The 20,256-nt window shown below is 42.6% G+C and overlaps 1 protein-coding gene across 3 annotated transcripts; it reads right to left on the bottom strand.

Moving 5' to 3' along the window:
* Positions 1–3,558: 3,558 nt before the first annotated feature.
* On the bottom strand, positions 3,559–14,130 carry lpar4 (lysophosphatidic acid receptor 4). Of its 3 annotated transcripts, none has more exons than XM_044204355.1 (3): positions 13,939–14,130; positions 4,802–5,587; positions 3,559–4,654 (listed from the first exon to the last, which is right to left on the bottom strand). In XM_044204355.1, the coding sequence occupies exons 2-3, from the start codon at positions 5,375–5,377 to the stop codon at positions 4,166–4,168; spliced, it is 1,065 nt and encodes a 354-aa protein (XP_044060290.1). In that variant the 5' UTR covers positions 5,378–5,587; positions 13,939–14,130; the 3' UTR covers positions 3,559–4,165. The 3 variants fall into 3 exon arrangements, with proteins under 3 accessions (XP_044060290.1, XP_044060289.1, XP_044060288.1); XM_044204354.1 differs by lacking the exon at positions 13,939–14,130 and adding an exon at positions 9,105–9,398; XM_044204353.1 differs by lacking the exon at positions 13,939–14,130 and adding an exon at positions 9,076–9,398.
* Between the last annotated feature and the right edge of the window lie 6,126 nt (positions 14,131–20,256).

Below are 20,256 nucleotides of genomic sequence, written 5' to 3' on the forward strand. Positions count from 1 at the left end.
CTAAAGGGGTAAAGGCCAGTTCATGCACATTTTTCTACACTCCCACTCTTTTTATTCCCTGCTCTACAGTTTTTCTCTCCACTCCAGAATATTAGTCCTCCTCTCTGCTACCCATGACCCCAGATCCCTGAATCCATCTACTGTTGTCTCTCTGTCTCTGCTGCTGGATGCACATGGTCACATCACTCACACTACCAGAGAGGCCTACTAAGATTAGTTTTTTTCTCTCTTTCTCTCACTGTACATACCACTGCTGCAGGTATAGTGGCCTATTATACGGCAGCTGACAAGGGCAAACACATGGCAACTTAAGAAAACACATGCAAATTAAGAAAGCATCTTCATTAATTTTACAGCACATGCACAGCATTTAGAAAATGCTGCAAATACACAAACATGCAGCAAATATACACACAACACAACCAAATAAACAAATGCGCTGAAAATAAACAAAACGACAATGGAAGTGTTTCCAGGGGACACTAAAAAAGTGCTGAACACAGCTTTGGTATGCTTGTTGCCACGGTTTAAGTCGGGTCTGTGTATCATTCGTTTATGTTGTGGGGTTTTGACTTCTGCTACTGCTCTACTCTGCGTATTCGCTGAAAGTGGCCAGTGCATGTACCTCACAAGACCTCACCTCAAAAAGTGGAATTCTCTCAGTAATTTTAATGATTTGTGAGGAGATTTAGTGTTCATGACAGATATTAACCTTTTCTATCCTACCACCAATGTTTACAGATGGCATGTAGCCTGCATGATCAGTGCGCATGCGCCAGCCCGCATGCTGCCTGTTGCCGTAGCTCCGTCTCGTCGTCTTACTTTTTCCAACTTTTAACTTTCCTTTTTTCTTCCAAACTTGAATAACTGATACTTAATTTATTTCTGACCTGTTTTATAGTGTTTATAGTGTATCATATCGTTTTCTAGTACTTTCTCCTGTGTGCACTGACGTAAAGACGAGCTACTGTAACAAAGAGTTTCCCTACGGGGATCAATAAAGTATTTCTGATTCTGATTCTGATGATAATTATATAGGCATTATTAGACCCAAAATATCGCGAGGTATAGGCTACAGAAGGCCAAGCATTGTAATGACAGCGATAACCTCAGCCTCGATGTTTAAACAGTTACCTATCACACGGTATCACATTTTTTAAGGGGGAGATTTTTTTACTTGACCTGACCAGTATTGGGGTTTTGGTGGTGATAAGGGACTCTGGGTGTCACAAATAGAATTGATTCACCAAAATTTGACAGACTATGTTTTGGAAAGACATACAGGTCACTATACTCTCTCACCAAGTCATGCAGTAATTATCTTAAAGGTATGAAATTACTAATGAAGCTGCATTGATGACTGTGGCCACAAGATGCCGCTGTACGACCTGAGCATGTCAAATCAAAGAGCTTTATTGTCTCCTCATAGTGCATCACAGGGTAACTGTCTAAACTCCCATGCTAATGCAGGAAACCATGCACGCTATTTATATGCACTTGGTCACTTCAACGTCATTGCTGATTAGCCTGGTTATTATCTCTGATTAACAGTAGTTTTCCAAAAAATAGTTTCAGAAATGCTTTACAGACGTCTTTGAATCTGCGTGCTCCTGCGAGGTAAGTGCACGCTGCAGATCAGACTGCGCATGCGGAAAGTGGAGAAACAGAAAAAAAACAGAAAAGCAACGAACAGATGATACAGACCCGACTTCATGAGTCACAAACCTTTTTAGTGTTCTCTGGAAACATTGTCGCTTTGTGTATTTGCAGCGCATTTGGGTATTTGCAGTGTGTTTTCTAAATGCTGCGCATGTGTTATCAAATTGATGAAAATGTTTTTTTAATTTGCTTGTGTTTTGTCTATTTGCATGTGTTTTCTCAAAGTTCCACTCCAGACACGTTTTAAAGTATGTACAAATACTCTGTTATGATTAATATTTTGTTTAACACGGATATCCCACATAAAAAGTAAAAAAAAATGAAGCAGGAAGCACATCTACTCTTTCTCCCTCACTGAGAAATTCTGGCTCTATGAATGCCCCGCCCACCACCACTGCATGTTAGGTTGACCAGTGCAGGTGAGAGCATGGATGTGGGTGAGAGACATACATCAATGGTGAGAGAGCGGTGCAGGTCAAGATGGCTAATGATAGAGAAAACATCAGAGAGATTCAGCCGTACATGTTTGAGCCTCAGTCAGACCCAGATGAGGAGCCTGTTGTGCACCAAAATCTGCAAGTAGCAGACGTATCAGAACGGTAAGAGTAGTTAGCATCTTTTATTTGATTATGTTGTTTGTTAGCTTGTAACTGACAGTGGCTAACACAGCGTTAGTGGTTGTGAAACATATATCTGCTAAAAAAACAAACAACATTTTTGAGTGGAGGGGTACTTTAAGTTGTTGTGCGTTTGCCCTTGTCGGCCACCGTACTATTACATTCCCAAGTACGGCCTTGAATCTCTGACTCTGCATGGCTCTATGAAAGAATGGATAAACAACTTGTACTAGCATCGTATAATGTCCCAGACCCATGTCCCAAATTGGTTCCTCTCTCCAGCAGAAGCCTGTAGTATGCATACAGAAACATATATAGACGACCCTGCTGCTGGTCCTTACAGTAGGTCAATGCACTGTCACTGTTAAAGGCTAGCAAGGCTAGTTAGCAAGCTTGTTAGCTCGGTCACTAACAGGAAAGTTCATAGTTTAAACAAAAAAAGTATTTGTACCATTGACTCCTATCTCACAAATGTCTGTCTGCAAACACTTGCTCTTTTGTGGCGCGGGTTACAGTCTGAATGATGCAACACAGCTAATAAGCTACGAAAGCTTCCGCCATTTTGGATGCTCTAGCTCTCCGTTTCCTCAAAGCGCAGTCAAGATGGTTTGCTTTTGGTCCACAATGCAAATTTGTGTGAGTTCACCAAAGTTGAACTAGAATCAAGAGCAAAGACAGATTCACCTTGCCCATTACAATGAATTTGACTTCACTGCGATTTGGCCGTTTGCTGTCCCCACTGCAGTCCTGCGTGATAAAAGTTTATGTTCTGATGGCATACTCAAGGCCTTTTAGATAAAAGTATTCACCAAATGGCTCACTAATTCATACACGCAAACAACTGGATCTGCTGACTAATTCCATTACTGTTTTGCGCTTTGTGCAGTGTAACGCAATGATTTGGGGTATTTAGTCAACAGTGGTCACCCGTACTCTGTGTGTGCACATTGCTGTGTGTATGAGACTTTGAACAGATCAGCAGTCTAAGGCCAGATTAAGACAGAGAGACCTCATTCAGAAGCAAACAATGGACCATTGCTCCAGTCATAATAAGCATTTGGCCTGAGACACAGCACACAGTCCAAGGTCCTTGACTGGATCAGAACTGCCCTCTGCTCCAAGAACAAGAATCGGCTGCTTGATGGAAATGAGGAGCCAGAGTAGAAAAACTCCTCCATGAGTTCAAACCTACAGTCATGCTGACAAAGGCCGGTTCAGAAAATGTCTGACCGAACCAACAGGCACGAGGCGGGGGACAGGAATAATAAATTCAGCCACGAAAGCAATTCAAAACAGACATTTAATGGCCTCAAACTTCAACATGAGACACATTTAACTCAGCAGGTCAGCGCGCTGCTGTGTTACAATAACAACGGTTCTCACCACACTAAAGAGTGTCATAACATTAATATCTAAAATGATATAAAGTACTGTGAAAGCTTGAACTTTATAACAATAAAACGTAAGGGCTCTGTGTGTTACAAAAGTACTAAACAGCATATTTCAACAATGTGGATGTAAATCTCCATTTTATCCACAATCCAGTGCATTTGTGAGTGTTTGTGTTAAGCCTGAGTGATGATGTGTTGGAGTCTCTTTTAGAGGCTCTGCGTGTCTCTGGACAATAGACCCGGTGTGGCTGGGTTTCTGGTCCCCGTAGTGTTCTTTCATAATAAACACATACAGATACATTCCTCTGCTTTCCATTGGTGGATTAATCTGTAAAGCCCAGGCCATACCTCAGGACTTACCTCAGGCCTTAACTAATCTGCTGAGTTATGCGTTTGTCACTTCCAGGACCAAACAGCTGATTGCTTTATTTGTCAAAAAATTCAGGGCTCCTGTCGAACCCACCCTGTCCTTCTTTACCTTCCTTCTTCCCTGCTGAGTCAGAACTGGCTCTCAGACATCTTTGAGTCTTTTCCATTGCTGGCCGGAGTGTGTGTGTCTCTGGGGAGAGTGTTTGCTGTGTCCTGGGTCTCAGTGTCGCTACGGGGGATACTCTCGGGCCGGGAGCCGGACCCTTTGCCTCCCATTGTCAAGCTTTTCTGGAAGCTCTCTGAGGTGAAGTAGTAGACCACAGGGTCCAGGCAGCAGTTGAGGCTGGCCAGGCACAGAGTGATAGGGTAAAGAGTTCGAGCAAAGCGCTCCACTGCGCAGTTAGCCAGGGCCTGGGTCCGCACCAGGGCGTACAGGAAGAGGATAGAGTTATAAGGGACGAAGCAGATGATGAAGATACCCAGATGGACCAAAATCATCCGTAGGACACGTCTCTTGCTGTCACAACCACGACCAACAGTCACTGGACGCCTCAGCGTCCGCAGAACAAGCGAGGAACATACCAAGTTGGCCAGAAGGGGGAGAAGGAAGCCCACAATCTGGGAAATAAATAAGAAGCATAACAAAACTTTGTGTAAAAGAGCAACATCACTGCTATGTCTCTGGTTAGCCTAATTAAAAAAGTGACACTAAAAAAGTGTATAAATGGTGTGTGTGTTAATATGTATGAATCTCTCCTCACTCACCTCGATGAAGATGGTGATTTTGGACAGGTAGGTCCTCCAGGTGCTCTTGGAGAAGCCCTCAAAGCATGTGGTGGCTCTGTTTGTGCTGTTAATGGTGGAGAAGAAGGTCACGGATATTCCTCCTCCTACGATGGTCAGCCACACGGCGGCACACACCAGCGCCGCGTTCCTGCGCGTGCGGATGGAGCGGGAGCGGAAAGGGTAGACTATTGCCAGGAAACGGTCTACACTGATGCAGGTGAGGAAGAGCATGCTGCCGTAGATGTTGGTGATGAAGGCTGTTCCTGATACCTTACACAGTCCATCTCCAAATGGCCAATGGCGGTTAACATTGTAGAAGACCTTGAATGGCAGCGTAAAAACAAATACTAAATCGGATAACGCTAAATTAGTCATAAACATTGTGGTCTCGTTGCGCATCTTCATCCGGAAGCAGAATACAAAGAGGGCAGCACAGTTGGTGATCAGGCCTAAGACAAAGACCACACTGTAAATCACAGAGTACAAGTTGTACTTGAAGGAGTCGTCAATGCCGCAGTCTTCCATTCCAGTCTCGTTGAGCACCAGGCTAGCCATGGTGACAACTTAAACAGGGAGGGGGGCTCCACAAAAAAAGGTTACACCAAAGCCGTCAGGAAAGGGGGTAGTTGGGACGGATATCTGTGGATCGGAGGTGTCAGCAGGGGATCCACCAATCAAGTCCTCTCCAAGTCATCGTGGACATTCAGACACACAAATGGAGGCAGAGGCAGTCAGGATGCACGCCTGCAGGGCTGGTCAGTCATCCTGTGGAGAGAAAAGGAAAAGCACTGAGCCACTTCCTCACTATAAAAGTTACAGACCAAGAGGCAAACAACTCCAGTTCTCCATAAGATGAAGCATATAGCATACCTTTTATTCTGTGTTACACAAATGTGAATTTTAAACAAGTGAATCTTGAATGTACAATTTTGTGAAAGTTACCATATACTGTAGGAGTCAGAGTTGTAGGATATTTTCTGATAAGACACCTGGCAAACATTAGATTTGATTATACCATTAAACTTTAAACTCTTGATTTGGACCAACACCAACACAGGTGGCATCACTTACAAACAGTTGACAAAGATATACTACTGTCATGTTATTTTTGTAACATTAATCAATGTGTCTTACACCCTTCACAGTAAAGCAAAGTAACGGTGTACAATCTAAAACGTTTGCAGCGAAGGAATTAGAAATGCTTAAAAATCTACTTTATAACTTGTTCTTAGTCCATTTTCAGTGTTGATATAGCTGTAACATTCAGTTTATTTGCATGTTTGTCAGTGTGTGTGGGCCATTATGCAGCTCATGTGTTATCAGTCAGTATAAATAAAGTCTCATCTGTCCACAGCGTTTTAGTTCACATGACAGTGTGGCATGCGCAACACTCAGGCTGTCATCAGGACTGAGAGGTAGAAACATGCACTGTAGATTAGGAAGCACTTGAGTTACATTCATTCCTGAGCCAATGTTAAAGAGCCCAAAGTATAATCCAAGTACAGAAAGTATCTAAGGCTGAGCTCCAACTGGAGGAAGTAAATAAGGCAGCATGATGCAGTGCAATGCAGAGCTGCTCCCACCATCACAGAGCAGCGTTGTCAAGAAACACAATAGTTTTGTTATCAAACATGAACAATTAAAATTATTTGACATTGTGAAAGACAATGCATTTTCTAGTCATTTACTTGTGTGTGAGTGTGTGATGTCAGAACAGGAACTAGATTGTTGGGAATGTGTTGAGTTTGTACAGCGCTAACTATCGTATCTCTATCACAGTGCTCTCATCATAAAAATGTACATTTTATGTTGTGTAATGACCAATTCTTCAATGATTCAAATAATCACATCTTTACTTTTCTAATTTGTTGACTAGTTGCTACAAAAAACATTTGTTTGGATTCAGTCAAAGACTTCAACTAAATGGAATGAGAGAATACACATTTCCTTGTAACGCAATATATATTACACCAACTAAGATTTGTGTTTTTATAGGACAGCAGCCCCTATGTGTAGACTTTTTATGATTATAGCATTAAATTATTCTAATGGCATAATTGTGTGGTGAAAATTGTTAGACTGTGTGGCCAAGTCAGAAACAACTCTGAATCACAAAGGCATGTGCCAGACATGTTGATACAGTATTGGACTGAATATTTAAATGACTCTCAGCCAAAACAGAGGCGGAGGTAATTTTCCTCTCTAACTTCACCTCTTTCTCAATCTAAAAAGGAAACTCCACAGATCAATTTCAGTTTAATAGTCATGAGAAGTACTAAACAGCATGTCAAAACAGTTGTATAATGTCTTCTGTGCCTTTGGAGGGAGCTCGCTAAAATCTGGAAAAAATAACCCTAGTGATGTCATCATCATCATCCTGTGTTAAAAACAGAAGGTGTAGTGTTTGAAAGAGATGGCTGTTGATTAAGCAGGGAGGATCTCAGGAAAGACGTTATCCAGTTGCATTATGGGTAATGTAGGATCCAGCGTTTTTGGAGCTTGACTTACATTATGGACTAAAACTTCAGGACATCTCAACCTCTGCTGTATTGATTTTGACCATTCTTTTATCAATTCAATTCAATTCAATGGCTTTATTGGCATGAAAGTTTTGAAAACCTATTTTGCCATTGCATCCAAATACAAATTTGTCCAATATTCTTTTATCTTTCTTTACTAAAATCTCTCTCCCAAATCCTCTAACTTTATGGGAGTGCAATTCCAAATCGCTACAGCACCCGATTTAACAAGCAAAACTCCGCTTATCTTGTGTTATGCAACAGAGCCAAAGCAGCAGTGAGGTGGTCTGCCTTTGGCATCGCATGTAAAAAATCCTGAGTGTCTCTGGATAAGATTCACTCTGTCTTTTCACCACACACACACACACACACACAAAGGCAACACTGTGAGTGTAAGCAGTCCATCAGCCCTGTCCTGTGCCAGCTGCAGTGTGACATCTTTACTGCGTTTTCACACGCCTCCCAGAAAGTCTCCACCGGCCCTCACAATGCCCTCACTGTACCCATCTGCACCAAACACACACTTACATATGCGCAAGTCTCCACACGTGCATACACAAGCAGGCAAACACTTACATGTGCCAGTCCTCACACACACACACACACACACACACACACACACACTCTGTAGGGTTCTGTGTACTGTGGCTCAGGCCCAGGACCTCTGACAGTGACTGGCTTCATATTCAGTGGATGCTGTTAGTCTATAGAACATTTTTTGCTGCTATGCACTTTATGTTTGAAAGACACAAGAACCATCTCTACTTCAGACCTGCAGCAGAGACACATTTAAGCATGTTGTAGGAGTCCTGCCGAGGGATTTCAAACCTGTGTGTGTGTGTGTGTGCATGGATTTCATGTACAGGTTGAGGACAGCTGCACAGTTAAAGGGTTTCCCCCCGCAGTCGGCCGTGGCAGTGACAGAAACAGGCCTCTGGGACCCGCTGATCTGAACGGATCGAGTTCACGCTCAGCTCACATCCAGCTGTTCCTTTCTCTCACATGCTAAGAGGAAGGAGGCAGGGAGAGTTGAAGGTGGAGGACAACCAGGCGTACAGTAGACATCTTCCCTGCTTACAGCCTGTACAGCTTATGGAGTTAGTATACAGTGTGTTTTTGATCAGAAAGGTCTTGTTAGAATTATATCTCAAGTTACACTCCACCTATATCATGAATACATGAATATGAAGTCCTCCAAATACTACTTTATAGGGTTTCTAATGTTCAATTTTTATTAGAGCTGAAACAGTTGGTCAATTAACCAAATTGTCAATTAATAATTTAGATCATTTTCATGTCCTGGTTTCTGCTTCACAAATGTGAATATTTGCTGGTTTTCTTAGTCTTTATTTGGACTGTTGGGCAAAAAAACAAGAAGTATAAAGATGTCACCTTGGGATCTGGGAAAATGTGATTTTTAATAATTTTTTTTACATTTTAGAGACCAATCACCACCCTGTATTGAAAGATGCGTGTGTTATCTGTACCTTAAACCACAACTGTTCAAAGGCTTGTCATACACAGTAAATCTAAGCTCTCTACAGCCTGTAAATTGTATTTTGTTAGCTCTAAACAACTGGTATAAAAGTGCAAAACGTGTGGCTAAACCAGTACACACGTTCTCTTATGTGGAAAGCAGCTGCTCCAAAGTTTTCCTCCCCTAAAGACAAAACATGTTTTTGTCAACTATACACAAAAATGTTATTGTCTGAAGACAAAGCAGAGCAGACTTACTGGCAGCTGAATGGATGGTGACAGCTCACCTCCTGGTCACTGATGTTTGTCAGTCTGGCAGCGGCGCAGCTGTCAAAAGGAAACCTCCATATTTTCGCACTCAAATGTTTTCTGCCTGGCTTGGAGTTTCGCCAACTCTCCTACTGTACAGTCAGCTGTGTCAAACTGTACCTAAATATCCCGCAGAAGTCATGAAACCACTTTAAAGCTAGTTAGCGACAACAAATCCTGCGGGTGTGAGTTCTTCCATTAGTCCTGACGACCTGCTCTGTCCGTCCGCTAGAAATGGGACCGCATCACATCCCACCGCGCCTGCTCACCCGGGGTGTGTGTGTGTGTGTGTGTGTGTGTGTGTGTTGTTGGGGCACGGCCACAGGAAACGAGACAATAGCACCTCGGCTGGGTTAGTGGTGGTGGTGGTGGGGCGCTAGTCTTCCTGTGCTATACTTGATTATTTCCATTATATTACTTTACAATTCAGAGGGGGTTGCTATTACTATTATTTTTATTACACTACATTTATTTGAGAGCTTTAGTTACAATTCACTTTGCAGATTCAGATTTTCTTTATATACTGTATTATATCGGTTTTATATGCAGTACAAAACTATTGATCAACAAATAAAATATGATGTATTGTTATAGATTAAGTTACAAAGCAGCATTGGTAGCGCCACCTCAACCAGATACATTAAAATGCTGCTAAACACCCTGAAAGAGCTGGTTCTGTATTATAGCTCCTTTTACTTTTAAAGTATATTTGCTTCATAATATGCTATGTGATTTTACTGAAGTGAAATATTAGATGCTGGCCTTGTAACAGAGCATTACATTGTGGTCTACTTTTATTGAAGTAAAGGATCTGGGTACTTTTTGTTAAACCACTGTCAGTGGGAAATAAAACGGTGTGAAACAATCAAAGAAACTCCAGTAATCCAAAAATAAAATAGCACTTGTATAATTTTTATATGTTACATGTTTTATATGTTTGCTGAGACACATATCTTCAAATAACTTACATTCACTTTCTGTAACAAAGTCTAATCCGCTACAAAGCCTACAACATTTATATTACATGCCTTTTGCAGTGTAAACGTAGACGCTTATATCAGCCTTGAAGGGTTCATAAACTCTATTTGACTTGTGTACGTCAGAGAATAACTGAACTTCCCATGGTGAGAGACTGTCCTTACACCAACAAGTGACTTGCATCAGACCATATGTGTACAAACTATAGGTATAATATTTTACCTGCAGTGCAATAAAAGAAAAGGACAGTATAATTAATGTTAAAAACGGGGATGATATCTTCAAAATCTCTTAATTTCACACAAACCAAGTACATTGTTAACAATGATGTGTGATACTTCAGAATAACAGCATAGTGCTATTTTGGCTGATCAAAGTCCTGCCAAATCATTGTTACAATACAATCCTCATGTCTGAGGCTACCAAAATAGTTATTTTTAGCCAGGTGACAGGGCGGTGTTGGACAGGTTCCCATTGTGTTCAGGCTGGCATGGGGCTATGTGTGTGTGTGTGTGTGTGTGTGTGTGTGTGTGTGTGTGTGTGTGTGTGTGTGTGTGAGAGAGAGAGAGAGAGAGAGAGAGAGAGAGAGAGAGAGAGCGACAGAGAGGCACTTGACAGAGGGGAAGTGGTCTTTGGGGGTAGCGTCTGGCAGGCTGACTACTGCACAATAGCAGCATGGAAGAGCAGGACATCCTGCTTTGCTGCATAAGCTAAACTCAAACACGCATGTGTTTAACATGCACACATGATTACAATACACACCACTAGATGTCTTTAACCTCTTGATTGTTAAAGTGCATGCGTTTAAAGAAGTATGGGTCACACATTGTGACAAAAACATGTTTCCTTAATGACGTTTCATAACATGATTCCAGCATTTTGCTTGAAATGTCAATGGGGTAGAGGGTAAAAAACAATAATCAGATTGTATTCTCCTGACATCGGTCATATCCAAAAATGAGACAATATTTCCCTTTCATACCCCATGAAAAGGCTCTAGTTTCATCATTTTCTATGGAATTTATTAGTATTTTCCTCACAAAACTAAAATTGTCATGACACCTGTTTGGTTTAGTTTCTGGTCACTTCTTTGACTTATGGATTATGATGTGGATTTGCTTATGTAAACCATCCTGTTGTGTTTTTACACATATCTTGCGAATAACAGATCTTTTTGTAAAAATGTGTACAAATTTCTTGTGAGTTTGTGGTCTTCAGATGACTAGTCTACTGCCATGCTAGCGGCTCTATGAGGCTGCATGTATTTAGTCACAGTGTTGCTTTAAGCTAAATGCTAACATCAGAATGCTAGCATGCTCACAATGACAATGCCAACATGTTGATGTTTTGCAGGTATGATGTTTACCATGTTCACCGTCGTAGTTTAGCCTGTTAGCATGCTAACATTTGCTAATTAGCACTAAACACAAAGTTAATCTGAGGCTGATGGGAATGTCATTAGTTTTGCACGTAATTGGTCAAAGTTATTTGGTATTGAACAAACTGAATGACAACCATTTTAGGTCAGTGTTGCTTAACACCTTAACCCTACAAGTTTTCATACATGTAGTAACAGATGTTTTTGTACTGTACCAATTTCTGGTGAGTGGTGTAATCAAAGCTGAGATACTGCAAAGATCAGTTGCATCAGTTACTCCTAAAGTTACGTTGTGTAACTCCGCCATAACCAAGTCTGACAAGGTGATTGTACAACTATAGCGTAATGCTGGTTGCCTGTGATGTACTGACAGTAAAAGCAGCCAACTGGGGCCAAGAAACAAAACTGATTAATGCGAAGGCTGAGGAGCAAAAGGCTGTGTTGAAATGTCATGATTGGATGAACCAAAAGACATGTAAGGTTTGATTGGGCTGCAGAACCCCCGTCCATACACACACACACACACACACACAAACTCACTCCTCCCTCCTTATTCTCTGTGTTTGGTAACGGTAACTAAGCTGTGCTGCCCCGGCCAAGGCTTTGTGAGTCACACCAACCAGAACAAAGACCCCATTACTGCACCCCCACACCCCCACCCCCACCCCACCCTCTCTACCTCCCTCCCTCCATCTCCTCTCTTCTTCGACCTCTCTGTCCTGCTCTCCTTTAATGCGATGATGAGTGTATTTCCTTTGCTCTCCTCACATTGCCTCAGTCCATCCTCTCATTCATTGGCTCCAGGAGGGTTTAGGGGCAGCCCTGTCGTGCCATACATACCTCTGCCCTGACAACCGAGCCAGACAAAGGCAGAGAGGCAGTACAACACAGGAATCTTGAGCTTTATGGGCTTTATGGACTGATATTAACATGACTGCAGTGGGGTGTCCTAAGTGTGTATGTATGTTTGTCTATAGCTGACCTTAGCCCCAGTGATCCAGCTCTGACCTGATTAGAGACCAGCTCATCCACAGCAGAGCGGAGCCTGGATCAATGCTGCTGGCTGTGACTGAGGCCGCAGAGGGAGACCACAGCTACAGCCGAGATCGAGCAACGGCTTTTTACCCCACAGCACTGATAGGTGCAGCATGAGCAGCCAAGCTCGTTCTCCAGACGGAGAGACGAGGCAGACAGGCTGACTAGACTGACTGTGCAGAAAGAGCCGACTGTTTGTCTCTGTGATATAATAGGCTGATGTACCTGATGTACCTCGGGGTACATACAGTAAAAAGTCAACTGCCAAGCATTTGATCAGTTAATTTCCAAACATGGTCTTCTTGGCAATATTTATTTGTATAGCACCTTTCAACAACTAGGCAAGTGCTTTACATAAGACATAAAAAGCATTAAGAAAACTAACACAAGGCAATATAAAAGACACATGATTTTACTGGATTTTAAAGGGTAAAATAAAATAGAAGATTTATTTTTTTAAAAAGCTAATACAATAAAACAGAGGAATAATAAATTATAATTCAGTATGAATAAATAGTCCCAAATGAAATTCTATAAAAGGCAGTGGCAAACAGAAAAGTATTCAGCTTTGATTTGAAAGAACTGTTACTAAGAGTTGCTTAAAGTTGATTTAATTCAAGACCTTAACAAGAGCAGTCTCAGTGCTGTGGTGTGGTCGAAATCCTGACTGGAAAACATCAAAACAACTGTTTAGGGCCAGGACGATGTTCAGTTGTTGAAAACCAGCCCTTTTCAGGGCCTGTGGGAAACAGGCTTTTTAAAGAGTTTGCAGGGAGAATATCCAGGCAGCAACAAGAGGATGTTGCACAACTTCTTCCAAGGTTTCATAACTGACTGGATCAAATTGTGTCATGCTAATTGAATTGGTTTGAATTGGACGCAATAAAGAACAGATACCTGATATAACGGACAGCTTGTCTAATTTTCTGAATTTTGTCAGTGAATGTGAATGAGGCACATTCATGGCATTACTTAGTAGATAGAAGTTCAGGGGCTACTGACACAGGGGGGTTGGTCAGCCTGTCAACAATCCAAATAAGGCACGTGCATTATTATTGTTGTTGATGTCATTGAAGATGGACTGCCTACACAGTCAGAGTCAATGCAGAAGATAGCAGTTCAGCAAAGTCATCAATAAAGTTTGCACAGTATTTAGGTGACCTATAGATGCTTAATGCTAAATTTCCATAACACATCTGCTTGCATTGGAAAGAATTATTAAACAAATTGGCAACTCCACCTCCTTTCTTAACTTTGCTAGAAGCTGACTCAATAAGAACTGCAGCACTGTTGTCTTGGTCTAACCAAGTTTCAGTGAAAAACATAAAATCAAGATTGTGTTTGATAATTAAATCATTAATTCCTAACGGATTTGATGATTGAATGGAGTGCACACTTCTTTTTCTATTTCTATAACTGACCTCTCCAGCTACCAGTCTACCACCGTATGGACTGGTCCATGCTGTACTCGAACCAGCTACCCTCCGGTTCCCAAGCCGAGCCCTAATGGACGGAGCTGAATTCCATTTAGCTGCTTCACCTTCAGGGTCCTGGTATTGTGCATGCTGGCTCTCTGTCACACCATCATGACTTAGTGGAACGCTGGAATAGAACAGAACCATTGGTAATGTTATTGTGCTTTTCCTACTATGACAAGTCAAAATGTCTGCTGTGAAAAATGCCTATATCAGAAATAATGCAGTATGTAAAAGTGACAAAAAGTAAACACACTGGGATGTTGGTTATCATCCATCCATCATCTGGAAACATGGATTTTGACAAAATAGTGCATCTCACCACTGCATACCAACACTGACACATTTACAAAGTCCAAAGGGGGGTGCTAGAACTGCATGTCAAAGCAAGAGGACATTTTGTACAGTATGTTAATGATTGGCCAAAAGATGAGCTGCAGTGTTTCATTCATGGGGAACAACATGTTGGTGATTAGTCTAATAGTTTTGTGCTATCCTCTCATATATTATTTAATTCGTACATTTTACATAACACAGATTTCTTGATTGAGGAAGTCTCCTCACCTTCGTTATTTTTGTAACTAATTATCACAACGCAAGGTTCCTTTCCTCTGGTCCTTCAAAGCCTGCAGTGCACAAATGAACATTGACTTGTTGAGGAGGACAAACAGGATCTATTGTTATTTTTAAAAGTCTGACCTCTCACATTGTTTACTCGTGACTGACAGTCCCAGTGCCAAAGTACACTATGCAGGCCTACCACTGCCAAACAGAGAGCATCATGGGAAGAAAGCTACCACCAATGTTCCTCACTTCTCTTCACCCTGTTGTTTTCAGCCTTAATTGATTAGTTCCAGGAACACTTGAAGTTGCAGCTACACAAACATTCGTACAAACCAACACACACTGAAGCAGCCATTCTAATTAGCTTGGTGTAGTAGCCGAGTCCCTCCATCCTCTTCAGCCTTTTGCACTTTGTCAAGGGCTCCTTACAGACAACAGAATATGTCAAAAGCAGACTCAACTGCTCTGTGCTTCTCTCTGCTGGACACAGCTCACACTACAACAATAACTTTCTGAATTACTCACAAGTAAAATGAAGCTGTTACTCACCGGAGTAGTACAGGAGGAAGCTGGAGTGGAAACTCCAGCAGAACAACATGAGAGAGGTCTGGAGCGACATGAAGAGCATCACTGGCTTCAGACCGACTGGCAGCAGAGGAGTTGAAGGCAGCTTGGACAGGGCCAACAAACTTAATCTGTTCTTTAACACATTCAACACACTGGCTCCTGCTCATCCCCCCCTAACTCAGCTGCTGTCGGCCCTCAGACTCATATGTGTCCACTGCTCCCCCCTCCTCCATCTTCCTGGGAGAGTCCTACTCCCCCCTTAACTGGCTCTCAGGCTAACGGTCCTCTCATGACTGATGACTCCCCCCCTCACCTGTAACTTCTGCTGTGTGCCTGACTGCTGACCAGGTGAGAGGACAGCTGATGAAACTCCACTCAAACAAGGCTGTAGGCCCCGATGGAGTTAGCCCCGGGGTGCTAAAAGCCTGTGCCCCCCAGCTATGCGTAGTCCTTCATCATGTCTTCAACCTGAGCCTGAGTCTTCAAAGGGTCCCTGTTCTGTGCAAGACATCTTGCCTCGTTCCTGTGCCGAAGACGCCGCGTCCCAGTGGTTCCAAGGAATACAGACCGGTGGCACTGACCTCCCACATAATGAAGACCGTGGAGAGACTGGTGCTGGAACAGCTGCGGCCCATGGTCAGATCCCTCCTGGACCCCCTTCAGTTCGCCTACCAGCCCTGGCTGGGAGTTGAGGTCGCCATTATCTTCCTGCTGAACCGCATCTACACCCACCTGGACAAGCCGGCAAAAGCACAGTGAGGATCATGTTTTTTGACTTCTCCAGTGCTTTCAACATCATCCGGCCAGCCCTGCTGGGTGAGAAGCTGGCAGCAATGCGGGTGGATGCCCCCCTCGTGTCCTGGATTGTCGACTACCTGACTGGCAGACAACAGAATGTGCGTCTGCAGCACTGTGTGTCAGACAGCGTGGTCAGCAACACTGGGGCCCCTCAGAGGACTGTCCTCTCTCCCTTCTTCTTCACCATCTACACCATGGACTTCAGCTACCACACAGAGTCCTGCCACCTTCAGAAGTTTTCTGATGACTCTGCTGTGGTGGGATGTATCAGCGGTGGTGAGGAGTCTGAGTACAGGGCTGTGGTGGGGAACTTTGTCTCATGGTGTGAGCAGAACCATCTGCAGCTTTATGCGACAAAGTTCTAAGGAGCTGGTTGTAGACCTACGAAGGGCCAAGCGGACGCTAACAGACTCAACAAACTGATCCGTAAGGCCAGTGACATTGCGGGGGTGGAGCTGGACTCTCTGTCGGTGGTGTCAAAGAGGAAGATGCTGGCCAAACTACATGCCATCTTGGACAGTGTCTCCCACCCACTTCATGATGTGCTGGTCAAACAAAGGAGTACCTTCAGCGAAAGACTCACCCCCCCAAAATGCACCACAGAGCACCACAGGAAGTCATTCCTGCCTGTGGCCATCAAACTCTTTAACTCCTCCCTCTAAGTGTCAGTCTATATGAGCCTAAGTCATTAAACTGGACATTGATCATTAATCACTGCAATACTTGACATAATTGTGCAATATTCTCTGTTTAATACTCCTGTGCAATACACTCTGTTTTCAGCTTAATTTATTGATATTTATTCATACTTCTATTACTGCTGTGCAATATCCACCGTCTCATAATAATCTTAAGAAGCTACACTTAACTTGACAGTACATGCACTATTACTTATTACTTACATTATTACATTGTATTATTATACCGTACATACTTATCATCAACCGGTAAATCCACTCCTTTACACTTATTTTAATTGTATACTTATATTATTATATTATATCCACTTTGTACTTAATTTATCTTGCCTGTATTATAGTGTATTATATGTTGATTTGCTTAGAACTTCTATTCCAGTGTGCACTGACGTGATAGTGAGCAGCTGTAATGAAAAGGTTTCCCCTCGGGGATCAATAAAGTATTTCTGATTCTGATTCTGATTCTGACATGAACCACCAACCAATGTGTCTACTATAACTCCATATTAGGAAGGGTTTTTTTGCTTCCTTGGTCATATCCTTTGCATCATGGTCAAAGCAGATGTTTCTCAGCAGTGACTGTGGTGTGTGATCTGGGTGATGTCACAGATTCCCCCCAAACATCACAAATGTAAACACTTTACTCAGAAGATGTACATCTTTGATCTTTCACGTCCTCAGCGACATATTTGTGTAATGCAAGGATGGTTGTAGTGGTATCTGAGCTAAATCCACAGCCTCATGTCCTGTGTTTGTGGCACTTATCAGCTTGACCTACATTTGACTCGTATACACATAAAATGCTTGTCCACTGTGTGTGTGTGGGTGGGTGTGTGTTGTCTGTACAGTAGCTAGCTGAGTAATTGGATGGATGGCAGACATTAAACAAGTTAAGCTGAAGCCGTTTCCAAAATCTTACTGAACCATCCCAGTTTGTGTTTAGTGCTCTGCATCAGTTTTGCTATACAAATGATACGCTACAGAATGTAAACACAGACATTTGTGAACTATTGGTCAGCAAAAGAGACATGCTATACAAACAGAACACACCTTTAAACATGAATTAGAGACTGTGAAGAGCAGCATTAAAAAGAATTCCACTCAAGATGTGCCGTGTGCTGACACACTGCAAATATTTGATGCATTTTCTTCTCTTTTTTGGGCTGTCTGCCACATCAAATAGTTGAGAGGCTGCAGGATGAAATCATTATCTCTCTCTGTTAAAATGTGAGATCAGCTTACTTCACAAGCAACTCAAATGTAAATGGAGGAAACCTTTTGTTATCCCACATAAAGTCATATTTCATAATATCTATGTGTCTACTCTATAATGTATAGATCATACTACATGTTAATATATGTTTTTAATACAGACTTCAGTTCATGTTTTTATGTTACATGATTTTAAACACAGGATGTATTTCATGGAATGGCCTCTTCACTAAAGTGGAGACTATGTAACTATTTAAAACTTTCATATAATATATAATATCAATTTATATCGTTTATAATAGATTATCAGGGCGTTTTCTTGCCAGATTTGCTGGCTGCACGCAAAAAAAATAGACCAGATGCCGAAACTATCGCTGCTGAGCGTGAGCTGATCGCAGCGCGCTCTGTCTGAGTTCTGTGTCTGTGTTCCCGCCGTTACTTGGTCTGGTATGACCAGTAGCTTATGGTGACTGGTGTTGGCTAGTTTTAGCAAACTTTAGTTGGATACATAGTCTCGCTTTAAGGCCCATTTAGACATTTTACTCAGAATATCTACTACACATGCTAAATACAGTTTTATTATATAAATAAAATAAAATAAAAATGGCAAGGAATAGACAATAGTTTTGGTTGAATTCATGGTATTTTAAGCTTTTAGTGAAAGAAGCTCTTTCTCCTCTGTGGTTTGCTATGAAGGACAGCATAATGCAACCATAAATTCACCAGCCATAATGTCCTCCTCAGGCAGGAGGAGAAAGCTGAAAGGGAGGGAAGAGGCACCAAGCCCAGAGAGGAAGTTTGAGAGTTTTGTAGTGTTGAGGAATAAGTCTGGGGTCGGAAGTCCTGCAAAAGTTGAAAGTGGATCGAGAACATCAGTTCTAGCAGTACAAGTATCTGGACCAAGCTGCAGCTGAGCTGCGCCCAGCGAGAAGTCCTGAATCTCAGAGTCTGCTGAGGCCAGCGTGACACCAGCGTGGCCTCCAGTCCCAGCATCCCCAGCAGGAGCAGAGAGGCCAGGTGGTGAGCATCAAGCAGCTGCTGACAGAGCAAGCTCACAGCTTCCTTCCACCAAACTGACTCCCCTTCCTTCATGAAGCCTAACTTAATCTCACAGCCCACCTCCTCAATCCACCAGACCAGTATCGCTCCCAGATGAACCATCCAGTGCAGCAGCACAAGACTGTCTGTAAGAGCCAGCTGGCACAGGAACACAGTGGAGGGCTTGGTCGAGATGTGAGGGGAGCGGAGCAGCAACAGGGCCTGCAGGCTGAACATACAGCCCACCAGCAGAGGGAGGCCTGCTCTGTGGGGGAACAGCAGAACCATCACCAGCTTCAGCAGTAAGAACCGACGCAGCCATCCTCTAGAGGGCGAGAGTCCTCCTTCTGTGACTGAACCAGGCCAGCACCAAGAGCTTATCTCCCAGACTGATTTTAAAACTTGGTTTGACCTGCAGAGAGTTCAACACACAGAGGTTAGCTCTGTTAGCTTGTTTTGGACCATCTCTTCAGTATAAATATTCAGCATGTCTCTCTGCTTCACCCATTCAAAAGTGCAAACAAACACACACACACAGGTGGTACATCTCTTCCACATAATTCTCTTTACACTTTTCTCCTTTTTATGACTATGCCACAGTGTTGTGTAAGTTGGCAGAGGCCCAGGCAAGCAAACAAGCCATCAATAAATGATAAAGAAGTATCGTATGGCACACTGTGACACCTTTATCATTAAGTAAAGCATAATTCAGTTTATGGATGGCAACGGTCAAAAAAGAGCATTTTATATCAGGCAACATGATGTATAACATTTACCAAACGCATTGCTTTACACAAATGCTATGGATATTTCATTGAATTTGATACATTTAACTCTCATTAATCTGTCCATTGGACATATTATCATATTTTAAATCCAAGTATGCATCTTATCAGCTCTCTCCACCACACTGCCCTCAGCTCCAATGATGGCCTCTTTATTATTCCTCCTAATATCTAAAGGGGTTCTTCATATCCCAAAACTTCACAGCTGATTCAACAAATTAAACAAATAATTGAATCTTGTTTGTGTGGGACTCACCTGTGTATTGGCAGTAAGTTGAGATTGAAAGTCATTGTCCTGTTTCACCTGGATGTGGGCTGAAAGCTTTCCCCACCACCCCCCATGTCAGCCGCTCTTCTGAGAGCTGAGTGAGAGTGTGCGAGGAGTCCTTTATCTCTTCTCTTTATCAACACTGGTTGCTTCAACTTAACTGGATCAGCCTGGAAATGTCATCATGTCTCGTCTGGACAGCCAGATTTGCATCTGACTCATGAAGGTGGAGAATCTCTGCCTGAGGGCTTTCCTTGCATTGCTGAAATCAGTGTAAACTTGTACATATGTGTCTTTCCATGCAACACAGAGCCAAAAAAGGAGCTTTGTATGG

Source organism: Siniperca chuatsi, linkage group LG8, assembly GCF_020085105.1.
Source record: "Siniperca chuatsi isolate FFG_IHB_CAS linkage group LG8, ASM2008510v1, whole genome shotgun sequence".
Classification (NCBI taxonomy): domain Eukaryota; kingdom Metazoa; phylum Chordata; class Actinopteri; order Centrarchiformes; family Sinipercidae; genus Siniperca; species Siniperca chuatsi.